The sequence below is a fragment of the Xiphophorus maculatus genome, chromosome 21 (genome assembly GCF_002775205.1).
Source record: "Xiphophorus maculatus strain JP 163 A chromosome 21, X_maculatus-5.0-male, whole genome shotgun sequence".
Classification (NCBI taxonomy): domain Eukaryota; kingdom Metazoa; phylum Chordata; class Actinopteri; order Cyprinodontiformes; family Poeciliidae; genus Xiphophorus; species Xiphophorus maculatus.
Window position 1 is genome coordinate 19,264,045 of NC_036463.1, and position 14,391 is coordinate 19,278,435.

General features: G+C 39.2%; 1 protein-coding gene across 4 annotated transcripts in view; it reads left to right on the top strand.

The window, feature by feature from the left end:
- Nucleotides 1–4,043: 4,043 nt before the first annotated feature.
- The window catches only part of LOC102227608 (partitioning defective 3 homolog), a 383,916-nt gene continuing 373,568 nt past the window's right edge, over nucleotides 4,044–14,391 (top strand). For all 4 annotated transcript variants that reach the window (XM_023326740.1, XM_023326739.1, XM_023326741.1 and 1 more), the window contains exon 1: nucleotides 4,044–4,519. In XM_023326740.1, the coding sequence (XP_023182508.1) occupies nucleotides 4,400–4,519 (120 nt within the window). In that variant the 5' untranslated portion in view covers nucleotides 4,044–4,399. The remainder of the gene's footprint in view (nucleotides 4,520–14,391) is intronic.

Sequence of the window (14,391 nt, forward strand, 5' to 3'; positions counted from 1 at the left end):
CCCTTCATTAAAGCAATTGTGTGTGTGTGTGTGTGTGTTTTTTTTAACAGAACCTCAATCCTTCAGGTTTTAAATCGTACAATCGAGCGAGGCACCTAGCCAACATAACATTCCCGCCGAATGTTCTTGTACAGACTCAGCTGCTTTGTTCTGATGATGTATCATCAGAAGAAGATGAGGGGGGGGGGGGAAACACTTAAGCAGTTGTCTTTCACTTCATATTTAATTAATTTCACACTTATTCGATAAAAGCGTTAATGTCTGTTAATGCAGCACGGAGTGGATACATTGTTTTAGAGCAATGAGGACTGTATAAAAGTATACCTCAACATTTTTAGGTTCATGTTTGCAATAAAATCTTGAAACATATATATAATTTTCTGAGCTATCACATGAAATTCCTAAAGAAAATACAATGAATTTTGGAGCTGTAACGTGAGAAAGTATGAACGGGTCCACGTGGTATGCATGCCTTCACGAGGCACTGTGGTTTCTCCTAAACTCAGAGACGTTCTGCCAAAGAGAGTCGCTGTCACGTCTATTTGTGTGGCGCATTTCAGCAGCGAGGCAGTTGTAATGATCTTCTACATCGTAGAAGCGTCATGCAGTTGCTAATTATGACACAAACAATAAAACATTACATTTCGTCAGATGCCATCATTAAAATGATCACGCAAGTACACATGGAATATGTCGATCAATGTTCCACTTACTACTTAACAACATTCATCCAAACAGAGGGGGTTAAAGCCTTGATTTGAATAAGCTCAGTGTTTTGGCTGTTTTGCAGTTTTCTGGAAGTTTGCTCCAGATTTGTGGTGCTTCGCAGGATGCCAGCCTTGCTCCTCCGTAAATACCGTAAATTCTGCCTTGAATCTGCCGACAACATGTAAGTTCTTGCGGCATCCGAAGTCCAGGGGCAACCGAACTCACTCTGTGGCTCTTTGGTGTTTTCTTGTCAGATCACATTTATTTTTGTATGTGCGTGTGTTAGTTCACTCGTAGAAGATTATTGAACCACAAGAACTTCTTAACAGCTTCTTAAACGCTCAAAGCTATTGTCAGTACCTTGGAAGCCTTCGGTAGAAAGCTCTACTTGAATCTACTTGAACGTCAAGGAACTGTTGCTTTTTTTTTTAAGTGAGTCAGTATCAAAGCGGTCTTTGTAAGTAATGACACCTCATAGTATGATGTAAGCATGTCATGACATTAGGACGTACTATGAATGCCCATTCTTCAGACCGTGTTCCAGCACGCAGGGTAAACACCTCCATGACAGTCAGAACGCACACAGAGACAGGCATTCGGTGTTTACATCGTCTCCTTTGTATTGCCAGTCTGCTTTCCATGCAGGGCATGTCTGGAAATGTATAAACGGAGGTGTGTTTTCCACACTTCAGTAACCAGGGGGGGGGGGATGTAAGTGGGGAAAAGAGAAATAGAAACATACTTTCAGGATAATGAATACTCACACTTGTTTTGACATTTTATTTACAAAAACCAGAGCAGGGCTCTATAACTACCAGTCTTCAATTCTCTGTCAAAGATTTTTTCTTCATTGCTAGTTTTAGTTATTCCCAAAAGCAGACTTCTCCATTTGGAGGCCTTAAGGCAAAACACCGGCATCGTTTCAGTCCTTATTTCTCTGAAAGCAAGTTTGTTGGTATAGTTCTCGCTTTAATAAAAATATTACTAGTTGTTTGTCATCAAAGTGCTAAAATCTTGGGTGGCTGTTTAAAAAGAAAATAGTTCCAACCAAGAACTGAGTTTGCAAATTAGCATGTGGCTAGAAAACCTTGGTACAAAGCAAGGGTTGCTTGTTTTTATCATTTAGCATTGTTTACTGTGAATAAATCAATTTAAATTGAAAATTGCATTAAGACGTCACTATTGACATTTTAACACTGTAACCTGTAACATGCGATTAAAAGACTATAAGACAAGCAGCACAGTACTAGGTTTACCATTGCAGAAGCTTCTCTTTGTTGCATTCTCGAGAGTGCTTAACATACTTACCTATTGTTATTGTTTTATTTATAGATCCAGATCCAGATTTTTCATTTTGTTTTTGCAGAAATTTGTGCCATTACATAAACTGTCAAATTATAACTCTAAGTGATGTTCACTCTCTACCGATGGTTAAAAAAAAAAACGTGCACATATTTAAGGCGGTGTTTTCACATTGAATATTTTGCTCCCGGCCACCACTAGGTGGAGCTAGTTACATAAAAGTGAAAGCAGGTGTGTCGTTGCTGTACGTCATCGTCGAGATCTCAGAAGAAAATAACCTGTGGAGACAGTTCAGCTCAGCTTCTCGTGCATTTCCTGTCAAATTTAAAAGCTTCATAGAACTCATAGCTCTTGTAAACGAGCATACCATAGAACATATTTTCCTCCAGAGTCAGATGTGTCACTGTAGATATAATTGAGGCTAGATTATGCCTCTGCAAGCTGAACCCTGACCCCTACAAACAGAAGAAATAAGGAAGTCATAGAGCATGGTCAGAAGTTATTATTGCAATAAACAAAGACATCTGACACCAGGCAAACACTCGGCGCCAGCTTAGAAACTTTAACCCACATGACACCCTGATGCTTGTGCTAACACTGCACGGTTTTGGACCTGGTTTGTCCATGCTGAGCTGACGTTCATGTTCATTCATTTGGACTACATTGGATCATAAAGAGCCAGAGCTGCAGGGAGCGAGGGAATCTCCGCAGAAAGGTTTCAGCTTTTCTCTGTAAATTGGGTCATACGTTTTATCTATCCTTTGGCATAGTCCTTATCCAGCTATGCAGGTCAATAATTCATACACAGTATAGTTACTCCCATTAGTACGTGCTCTGATCCGATGTTACAAGTGCAGAAAAGACTCACAAAGTCTTTCTTGTTGGCTAAAATTGATATTTATGCAGCAGGTTGAGTGGAATTTATTATGTAGGCGTTTGTATGTATTTGACATAGAAATGGCTTCACATTAACAAACATATTCTCTTGTTTTGCCTTTTTTTTAATGGGGACCAAAGTGAAGATAAAATGTTCTTCTATATCCCCTCAAATCATTTTTGCAGTTCCTTGCAAAAGTATCACACCCATTTACCCATCCATTTACGTTTTTCCACTTTACAACAACTAGCTAGCTAAATGTTTACATGGTGAATAATAATTCATATTAAGGTATATTTGGTGTGTGCACTATTAAAATAGGCAGTGGTAAACATTTTTTGTGTGACAGACTCAAGTGTTTGTGGATTTGAGCTGTTCGAAGGCACCTTTAAATACCCCTGAAAACACTAAGGATTCAATGTCCATCAATACATTTTGATCTAAACTATTTCATTGTTGCTTAGACCACATGTTCAGGGTTCCTGTCTTGTGAATAAAAATCTCAAACCACTATACTTTCTCTATAGTACTGCATATTTTGGTATTAATCCAATACCACATAAATACAGGGGTTGTATTGCCAATGTTTTTATTATTTAAGCTGATGTATCGTCAAATTTTTGTCCTTAAGGTGTACAAAATACCTTAATAACATATTAATATGATCAACAGAAACTGCAAAACAAACAAAAAAAAAACCCCAAGTATCAATCTTAACACACTGATATCGATCTAATATTTGGTATCAATGTTATAGTTATTTTGTATCGAACAGACCACTTCTATTTCATCTCACCTAACCAGAATCCCTGGTTACTCACAAAAACTCACATTTTTATTTTGCCGTCTTTACATGTCTTGAACTAAACTGAACTCAATTTCACTTATATTTGAAACCCAAGTCAGGTTAAGAGAGAAAAAAAAAGTGTAGTCGTTGCAAAAGTGAATTATACTACGATAGATGTTTGTAACAAATAAGACTCCAAAGTGCATTACAGTTATAATACCAAACTTTTTTTTTTTGTTGACAAAAACCACCCATTTCACGTTCAATCGTTAAAAACAACAGACTCCAAAAACTAGAAGAAGTAGTCGGGCGGCTCTGCCTGCCCACTGAGCGCTCTGGCTGGGCTGCCGAGCACATTCTTCGTGCCTGCTCGAACATGTGGCTCTCACGCAGTGTCAGTTGTCAGCTGTGCGGTCGGAGTCGGGAAGGCTTTCTTTTTTTTTTTTTTAGTTGGGAACTTTCAAGCAAGTGAAGTGACTCAGTTATAGCGCGGCACGAGGGAGGACGCCACCCAGCCCCGCCGCTGGGATCCTGCGCGTGGAGCTTCTGCCCGCTTCTCCTCTGAGGACTCGGCAGCACAGCGAACAGCGACTTCTCTCTCGGGGATTTTACTTGTTTTCACCTTCACCCATTTCCACTCATTCACACACACGGGATGGTTGTTGTTGTCGTCGTCGTTCGGACGCGGCTTTTTCCTCTTTGGGATTAACAGCAGCGGAGGAGACATGAAAGTGACGGTGTGTTTCGGGAGGACGCGCGTGGTCGTTCCGTGTGGAGATGGGAACGTAAAAGTGCAAAGCCTTATCGAACAAGCAGCCATGAGGTATAAAAAGGCCATTGCAAAGGTAGGTCTCCCCCTCCTTTTCCTCATTTCTCTCTCTCTTACACTCATACACACGCACACACACTCTCTCTCCTGCGTGGAAGTGATTTTGTACCGTCTGCTTTGCGAGTTCCCGGAGCTGTGCGCTGGATTCACACCGGGGAGCCTCAACATGGCGCTTTCTTTTTTTTCTTTCTCTTTTTGCTTTTTCCCCTGGGGAACGAATTGAGACCCCCAGGGGTTCCTCCTGGAGAACTTCCCCTCCCAACCCATTTTTTTTGACAAAACCAGCAATGACAGCTAAATGCCTCTAAAATAATTCTCAAACTTCTCCCACACGTGAATGTCTGATTTAAACTTTTATTCCCCCCCCCCATAAAAACGTTGAAGCAACAAAGTAAAAAATTATGCAATAAATTCAGAGTGAGCAGGAATTCAAACTGGGTGGGGAGAATAAAAAAGACCCGCGCTGTGTGACTGCAGGTATTTGTGTGTAATTACACAAGGAGGGGAGATCAGGTGAATTAGGCAATAACTTCTTTCCATATCGTCTGATCTGAAGCATCCAGCATCTGCATGCTGCATAATTCACTCTGACATTCTCTCTTTGGGCCCTGGGCTTACACGGTTTAGAAAAAAAAAAAGAAGTTCAATGTGATCAAGTTTAATGTGATAGCTTTGTTGTTTTCTTGCGGCTTCACTCTAAACCCCAGTAAAAGACAAATAAAAGAATTCCTGCTTGGTACTGTTACCATGGTGTGTGACAGCACTTTGCCAATTACTGCTATTATCATTGGAGTCACATCAGAGTGGGGGGTCTAGCTCTCTCAAATTTCCAATTAGGCATGTTTGAGATTCTTCTGGCATGATTACTTTGGCTTGGTTTGAGCAAAACTGTAGAACATGGTCTGATTTCTTTTATTTAAAACCGTTGCCAAACAACTCGTAGTCGCCCAACTTGTCTTTTTCTGAAGGGTTGATAAAAATCTTAGTTGGTTAGTGGCTGTGGAACTCAACAGGTAGGCCATATTCAAAAACCTTCTCGGGCGTCTAATTTTGTATTATTATTATTATTTGCTGAAGGTGAGATGGCTCTTTGCCCAAGTTGTGACTCTGTTAAGGAGAGGCACAAGAGATAAAAAAGAAGTCGGCATCAGTTGTAGGTACGGAAAAGACTGAGTTGTCCTAAGAGTCATGATTGCAACTTTTCTCATGATGAGGTTTGTACCTGGACAGACCTTAATTGAAGTTTTCAGACGCCTGACTGAATTTCATCAGTATATAGCTACATTCACACATTAGGTCTTGACATTTACAATTTTTTGCTGAAATCCTTTTTTTTTTTTTTGCGTGGACATTCATATTATTAATTACGGTAGATGCGACCACATTAAAACTTCTCCCTGAACGGTTTTATGACCCAAAGTGACCCGGATGCGAAAAAAAGGTCTTTGTCTGGTCTGTGAATATATCACAGCGAGCACAAAACAATGTAATATTGAAGCTTAAAATACTATTTGAATTTTTCCAACATGTTTCTTTGTGCTGGAAGTAATATTAATGTTTTATAGCCCTGAATTATGTCTGGTCTGTGGAGGGAGCTAACGATTGGGGTTATGGTCAAAAGACCTCCAATCTCAAAGACTTGGAGCTCATCATAACCATAAAAATACCAGCAGAAACATATGAAAACGCTGCTCATTACAACATAAAATGTTCCTCTGATTATTGTGACGGGTCATGCCATTTTTAAACTGTAATAAACAATTTTTTTAAATTCCCAAATTAATTATTTTATATTCTTTAGTTATATTCTTTCTTATTTGTCTTATTTCCTTCTTAAAAATTTGAAATGTAAAATTTCTGTCTAAATTTGAGTAATTTTGGCCTTATAAGTACGTTTAACAAAGGGTTATAGGGCAACAGTTAGTAAAGGGGGGGGGGGGGGGGGGGGGGCAACTGTTGAAAACCCATCAGCTTTACAGTGAAAGAGCGATTAATCTGATCAGCTTTATTGGTCATCCTGAGGAGCATTTCCTCCCTAGACGTACACCGGTAACCACTGAGACGGCTCCCTCCTATTCTTACTAGAGCATCATGGCTTTCCTCACCTCAGCAGAATGCAGGCGACTCATCCATTGATCCATGCAGCCGTGTATTTGAAAAGATCCGGTGTAGTTTCCCCTTGGAAAATGCTTGGCTTTGCTTGTGTAAGACAAGGCCTTTCAGACCACACAAAAGATGTAATCTCTCCGAGTTTCATAGGTTTACAGCTGCTAACATCTTGCTCGTCATCTATTGAAGTGCAATGGATTTCTTTTGATGCAGTCTCCTCTCGCATCTTATGATATGAAAGTATTGCTCAGTGTTTGCTATGGATTGATACAATAAGCTGAAACCTTAGAGAAAGTGAAAAAAAGTGTCTTCCCCGGAGTGTAGGGTCTCAGATTTCAAACCCCTTTCTGAATAGGGTTTGTTTTTTCTACTTTTGCATTTGATTGCTTTTTGATCACAGACTTCAATGTATTTTATTGGGATACTCTATGACAGATAGACTATAACAGTAAAGTTGAAGAAAAATGATACCTTGTCTTCAAATATCCTTAAAAATAAGATATGCATTTATATTCAGCTTCCTGCCACTAAATGCACCAATTCAGTGCATCAATTCAATTTAAATGTAGCCACAAACCACACAAAAGAACACTTCAGACACATGAAAGAAAGATGCTCTGGTCAGATGAGAACACCGTTGAAGTCTTTCATGCAACACTCCAGATGTGGTGGGAAAATACCACTGCACATCGGTCTAAAAACACAATTTTCATGGTGAAACATGGAAGTGCTCTACATCATGCACTGTGGATGCTTATTTTTGAAAGAGAAGACGATTGGCAGACAGATAGAGGTAAATACCGGGCAGTCTTTGGAGGAAACCTGTTGGATGCTGCCAAAGACTTAATGCCTAGTTCACACAGGAAGATTTTTAATACCAATATTTCTCCAGATCTTTCCATTCCAGAAATCGTAAGGATGTGCCGATTACTGGGATGGCTCCAAAGATAATTTTAAACCATATTCCTGCCATGTGTGGAAAGACGTGGCGACTACTCCAATCTAAAATTGGGAATATTCAACATGTTGAATTGTCATTGCCCGATATAGGAGGGTGACTGGCATCCCCCAAGGACAAACGACAATGCAGCCTGTTGAATGTGACGTGTAGCCAATCAAAAAGTGAGGTGACGGAAACACGCAGGGGAATTAACAATACACAGAGGATGAAACAGACTGCTGTGGCACGATAATTGGCAAGATAATTGGAGACATCTTTGAATTGTGTTCTCTGTTAAACATAGTCCACAAACTATCGCCAATGCTTCTTCTCATTCAGTCATGTTTGTTTTCTCTGAACTCAGTTTCTTTGTGTCACAGGGTTTTGCGAGATCTCCCGTTTGACATCTGAATGTTGGTGAACGAAATCGGTTGGTGTGTGGTGTTTTGCTTCTGCTGAGTGACTCGATACCACAAACCGTACGACCAAACCTGTTATACCTACGATTTTGTATCATCACATGTGTGGTCTCTCAGGTTTTGAAAATTGGTCAGTAATTTTAAAATCTTGCCATGTGAACCAGGTACAGAAGCCGACATTGCAAGATCAATAAAATGTGAACAGCTTCAAGGAGTACGAACGGCAATTCTGAATCTGTTCTGAGTTTTCTCTGTGTATATTTGTTGCTTATATTGAATATCAGTCATAATAGGCTTACCGTCCACTTTGTATTTGATTGCAGCAGCTGAGCTCAGTCATTGTACATCCCGCGCTGATGTAACGGAGCTTCCCCAGGGACTCTTGATGCTTTTGTCACCATCTCTGTGGGGAGCAAAAAAGAGGCATCGGTCGCCCTGTCAAGTGCTATTACTTTCGGCTCCAATCTGGTGTACAATCTGCACAATCAAGGAAGATTAGAACCGCTCAGCCTCTTCTGTTGCTTTCTGCTCTGAGAGCCTTTGTCTTTACTGCTTTTCTCCTCAAAAAGCAGAAGCAATAAGAAGATGTGATTGGCAGCTACAGATCGCAACTCGTCATCTTGAAACTAGAGTTCCCTAACGGACGGTGTGCGGTAAATAACCAAAGAACATGCAGATGTTCACTCACCCCAGCCATAGTTTGTGGTTCGACACTGAGGATCTAATTCTTTGAAGAGCTGCTTTTCAGGGTGGTTATTCATCCTCTGCTTTTCCCACAGTTGCTGAGGCTAAATGTACGATAAAGCCCTAAAGCACATAATTGGCCTTTTTTTACTCCCCCTAGATTCCCTAAACACAGACTTGGTGACATGTCACAACACAGCCAGACTGTTAGGGTATACAAATGGAGAATTTTCTTATTTGAACAAGATTATAAGTCAAGACTGAAAGTTGCATATTTCCATACTAGTGTTTCATTTAAGCAGCTACATTATCTGCATATGAAGAACATGTGTCCTTTGAGCCAGAAATTTAAGGGAAGCTTCATCCTTTAAGCCATTAATCTGTTATAGATTATAAAGATGCACATCACATCATCCATCATGCAATAAGAAGCTTATAGATTACAGTAACTGTTTAAAAGTAGCGGTGCATCGATAAATCGGCCCGGATTTGGAAGATTGGAGATTGGTGTTTAGCCAATACTTATAAGTGAAACCACCAATCTTAACTACCTCTGCAAAGGTCTGAAAATCCATCACTTTCCCCTTTTGGCTCTGCCATAGGAGGGGATTGACAGACAGATCGGCCGACCGGGTTAATGAGTTCACCTCACCGTTTCCAATTTAGCAACTCCTTCAAAATATTTAGTGACTTTTCAGACAAAAAAAGTTGGTATCGATAAAAACTTGAATCTCTATATATGTTTTTTTAAAGATCGGTCAGTTAGTCTTTCACACCATTCAGCAATTTTTCATGAAATAGGTATTTCTCATGCAACCAAATGGATCTGAATTTTTTTTTGCCCTGGATTCTATTTAGGGGTATCATATTAAATTGCTCATCACATTTCCAGAATTTTCTCTGCAAATTCAAAACTACTCTGTGCTAATCGGTCTGGTTTGAGAAGCGTCCACGCTTTTGCAAGGCACTCCAGCTTCGAGTCAACACATTTTCCCATGTTTTGGTTTGGAATACTGTGTTGTTGTTCTCATGGCAGTCCTGAGCAACACTCTGAGCTCCAGGGCTGTTGCAACAGCACCCAACGAGTTCGTCTGTGTATTTAAAGTGACATTGCACACAAGTTACAAGTTACTTGGAGTAACGCCAGAAGAATGAACCAATCAGAGCCAGAAGCCTTTCTCTGCAGGAGGAATACTTGTTTGTTTCCTTTGAGAAGATAGCAATCTCTGTGTGCCGTAAGTGTGAAGCTAGCCAGTGGGTACAATTTCATTTAGCTAAATGAGCAACACTATTTTCCACATCTATTTAAACATGCCTCTTTTGTTTATGTCTGTCTCTTTTGTGTGAAGCTAGCTATGAGGGTTTTTTTAAAAATTTAGCTAAATGCACATCACTATTTTCCACATCTATTTAAACACTCCTCTGTTGTCTCTTTTGTTGAGTAGCTAGGTTAGATGTCCCCCCACTCCTCAAAACAAACATATTGAAAGGAACACTTTTGGGTTTTGGTTTTACTGTAGACAAGACGGAGTCAAAAGTTCAGTTTTTGATCCTGAAATCCTCAAGTAAAGACCTGACATGGACCCATCCTGGTGATGCTTTGCAGAAAAGCTCATCAGTTAGAATGTGGGAAGTGCCTTAAAAGAGCTGTCAGTCCTCATTAGCTCACTTCACTTAGCTGTTATGTAACAGACTGCAGCTGCAGCATGAAAAGGGGGAACCAATTCAGGTGGAGGATAGGGATTTTACGTGTTGGAGGAGGCCATATTGAATAAAGACTAGCGATAAGTGCTAGCTAGTCAATGCAACCACCAAGCTAAAGTTACATTTTTAACCTCAAATGGAGGCAAATGACTAGAAGAAGAGACTGCATGAACATCGTCACCGTCTGTAGATCACAGCATTATACTTCTCATTTCGTACTCACTTTGTTTCAGGGTGAAGTCCAGTACCAATCCCCGTGTAGAACATCACTCCTGCTGCTCCACAAGTCATGGGTTTCAGTTAGCCCAGCCATCCAGAAGAGAAGAGATTTAAAGCGCCTCAAATATGCAAAGCCCTATTTCACTATTACCGAAGATCTAAGTGAACGATTGAGCTGATCACATCCATTTTTGCTTTGTTTGAACTACACATGCATTGGAAAAATCGGCTGTAGGTGCTATAATCAAAGATATTGTGGGGTGAATGTAAACACTGAGAAAGGGGATCACTCTGGTGACAGCCTGCAATTACAAGGAGGCTTGTAAATTGCTTGTTTAGTCATGTTGGTAGTTAGAAACTGGTGACTTGAAATTCATCAGTTAGATAATTTTTTTAAATTTGCACGCAAGTCTGGTAATGCTACAGTCAGAAAAAAATTAACTCAGATCTCTCCTGACATACAATGTTATTGCATTCCTGATGGAGAACTGAAATACGGACAACCACAAACTTCATGCATTTTATTGGGGATTATGTGACAAGCAACACAAAGTAACACGTTATTGTCAGGGAAAGGAAAATTATACAAAAACTTTTACAAATAGAAATCTGAAAAATGTGGTGCGCTTTTTTATTCTGACTGATATTTTTTACACATTCTTCTTTTCAAAAAAGCTCAGACTCCAATTGGAAGGAGAGCATCAATTTTCAAGCTTTGCCCAAATTTCTGAATCAGATTGGATATTGATATTGATCCAAATTTGCATATCAGTGCATCCATACTGACGGGTTTTCAGTCAGTATGGATGGGCCTGCTTTTGGAAAAGTGGGCCCATAACATCACACTACCACCACCATTTTTGGTAGCCATAGTGTGTTCAGGGTAGAGATTCACCAACATGACAATGTGTAACGTTATCCAATATTAATATTGAACATTGTTGTTATGGTTGATACCCAATATTTGCATATATGTACAATATACATACAGAAACAAAAACCAGATAAAAATAAACATTAGTTACTAACATTGGCCCAGTTTTTCTCATCTGACCAACATCAATGTGTTCAGAATTGACTAACAAATGTTATCAATGTTAAATCTGATACAATGTTCATCCCTAGTTTAGGGTGATCATTTCTATTGGCTGCCACACATGGACTGTGTCCAAATTCAGGGACTGCATTGTTTGAAGAATGCATTTGGAGGCTGATTATGTCTTTTATAGCCTTAAAGCTGCTCTAAATGTGCATTTGGTACAATATGAAAAAAAAAGAAAAGCTACTAAGCAGTTTCACCATGCTGAAAACCACAGGGAAGACTGATTAAACAACAGTCTGGCAAACGTCCCCTGCTGATGTGAATGGCATCGCAGACTTTGACTTCAGTCTCCGTGAACCTTATGTAATCCGAACTCTTCCCCACCCAGGTGCAAGGATTTCAGGCTCAAACACAGGTCAACACATTTGTATGCCGATTGTAGGAGGGTCTGCAAAGAGCACAGGGAGCAAAGTTGGGAAAAAGACTGAGCAGAAAAAGTAGGCAAAATACCACAGTGGTGACTGCCAGAGTCTGGGTATGCCATGGCCATGCCAAGGATTGGTTTTCCTGCTATGTCCTGTCTGTTCAGGGTCAGGATCTGTTTTGCATGGTGGTGTAGTTTCTCATATTCTTGGATTTCTGTTTTGGTTTTTGCTGTTTGCTTTCAGTGCCCTTGGAGTTGAATAGCAAAGCATCGTTTTCATGCCAACCTGTTTCAACTTGAGATTACAATAGATGTTGATTGTAAAATCTTATGTTTTGCATACTAAACATACCTTCTCATCTGTTGCATAGGGATTGTCTGGTGGAGGTAATGCGGCGTTCATTTAAGATTTTCAAAGTGCCGCTCAGGAATACCAGACCTGAAATCTGTGGACAACTAAATCTGCCTTTTATACCAACAGAAGTCTAATTTCTTTTCCATATCTTAACTTATTGGCTAATTTTAAGAAAACACAATTAAAACAGACATATAGAACAAAATGGACCGCATAAAATCTGACATATCTTTAATGGTATGTTTAAGTCTGGAAAGGACTTAATAGACAAAGGATGGTTGTAAAACTGCCAGGTTTTGAACTTCCTGTTTATTTAAGGTAGTAAAAATACTTCCTTCATAAAGTATGCCAGTATGAAGTCTGTTTTTCAATTCAACTTTTTTTGTCAAGAGGAAAAAGTTTCTGAATCGTGTGACGTCAGCAGAAGTCTTATTGGAATGACGATATTTGACCTAGAACTTTTATCTTCACCAAGCAGAAGTTGCCTTTTTTAGACACATGGAATAGAAATGAAGCTGACGAATGTGTTATTAGTTGTGGTTTGCAAAATTTAGTAATCAGTTTCTCTGTGGTATTTACAGGACAAGCAAAGTTTTTTTTTTCCCAAGCTTCGTTTATTTTTATCTGACAAGATCTTTGTCTGTTTCCATCCTCTGAATGCCAAAAGGTGCGCAGAGAGCATATAATATTATCAGGGAACCAGTTATATCAGTTTGCCTGAAGACTGGAATGTTTTTACATGTTTTTACATGCTGTGTGGCATATGTTTTGACAGATTTGAAAACTGTGATAGGAAACACACAACTCAGTTTTGACCCGACTTTAATTTCCCCCAAGTGATTAAGAAAAATAGAAATTGCAGCCTCTGGGTTTTTTTTGTTAATGTATGACATGCTGGTACCATTTTTTTTCAAGTTTTCTTTAAGTACTACAGTTAGCAGCACTATAGTACTTGCCGCCTTCCTGTTAATTATTCATACGAGCAGAGATGACATCATCTTGTGTATAAGACAGGAATATCTGGAAACTGAGAATTTGCTAATTTAAAACAAAATCAAATCAACTTCAGTAGCTGACATTTCAAACTGTCTTTATGTTTAAGCCAACTGCGCCACTGTGCAGCCCGCACTTGCATGTTGTTTGTTCATATTAGCATGCATCAGCAAATTTTAAGTTAGGAGGAGGATTTAAATAGGAGGTTAGGATTTAAGTTTTAAATGAGTTAAAATTAGAATTAGGTCTATTAAAACACAAAGCCACCATATAAACTATATTTTTTTCAGTTTAAAATCAACGGCATACTCGTTTCACACATCCTCAGTTACAATAAATGGCTGATTAGCACCTCTAGCATCATTAGCATTAGTAGGCCGTAGAAAATTCAAACCCTTATGCAAGACTGAAATTTGTGAAATTTTCCAAAATACTGCAAACATTTGCAGTATTCTATTGTAAGGAGATGTTAGAACCCCAAGAATAAGCTTGCTATTTGGCATTTAGCGTTTTATTTCCTGTTTCTCAACTCATCTAAAATATTTCACTTATAGGTCTCCTTTCCTAGCTTTCAAACTATCAGTGAGAGACTTAAAAAGGAGCAATAAAAGCAAATCAAGTGGATTAGCAGTGATTGGATACTTGGATAAGTTTGGACAACACGTAATAAATAAAGTACATTTGAATTGAATTGAACTGAATGTATTTAGATCAGTCTGTCTTTGTGCATTTGTAACTTCTGCACTAAAGAGTGTTATGGTTAGCGCCAAGATATGGTGTGTTTATTTTATTTTTTATTTTTTTGGGATTTTAGGTTTTTGAAGCTGGTCAGGACCATTTAAAATAAAAATCTCCATATTCTGGTCACAACAGAGACAATGAAGAGAACGGAGTGAAAACTGGCCTCTTTAGGTGCTAAAGTCTTTTATATTAACTTTTAACACCAGATTTTCTTTGCTAAAACAACATCAGCCTTTTTCTCATGCCTTTCTGCCACAG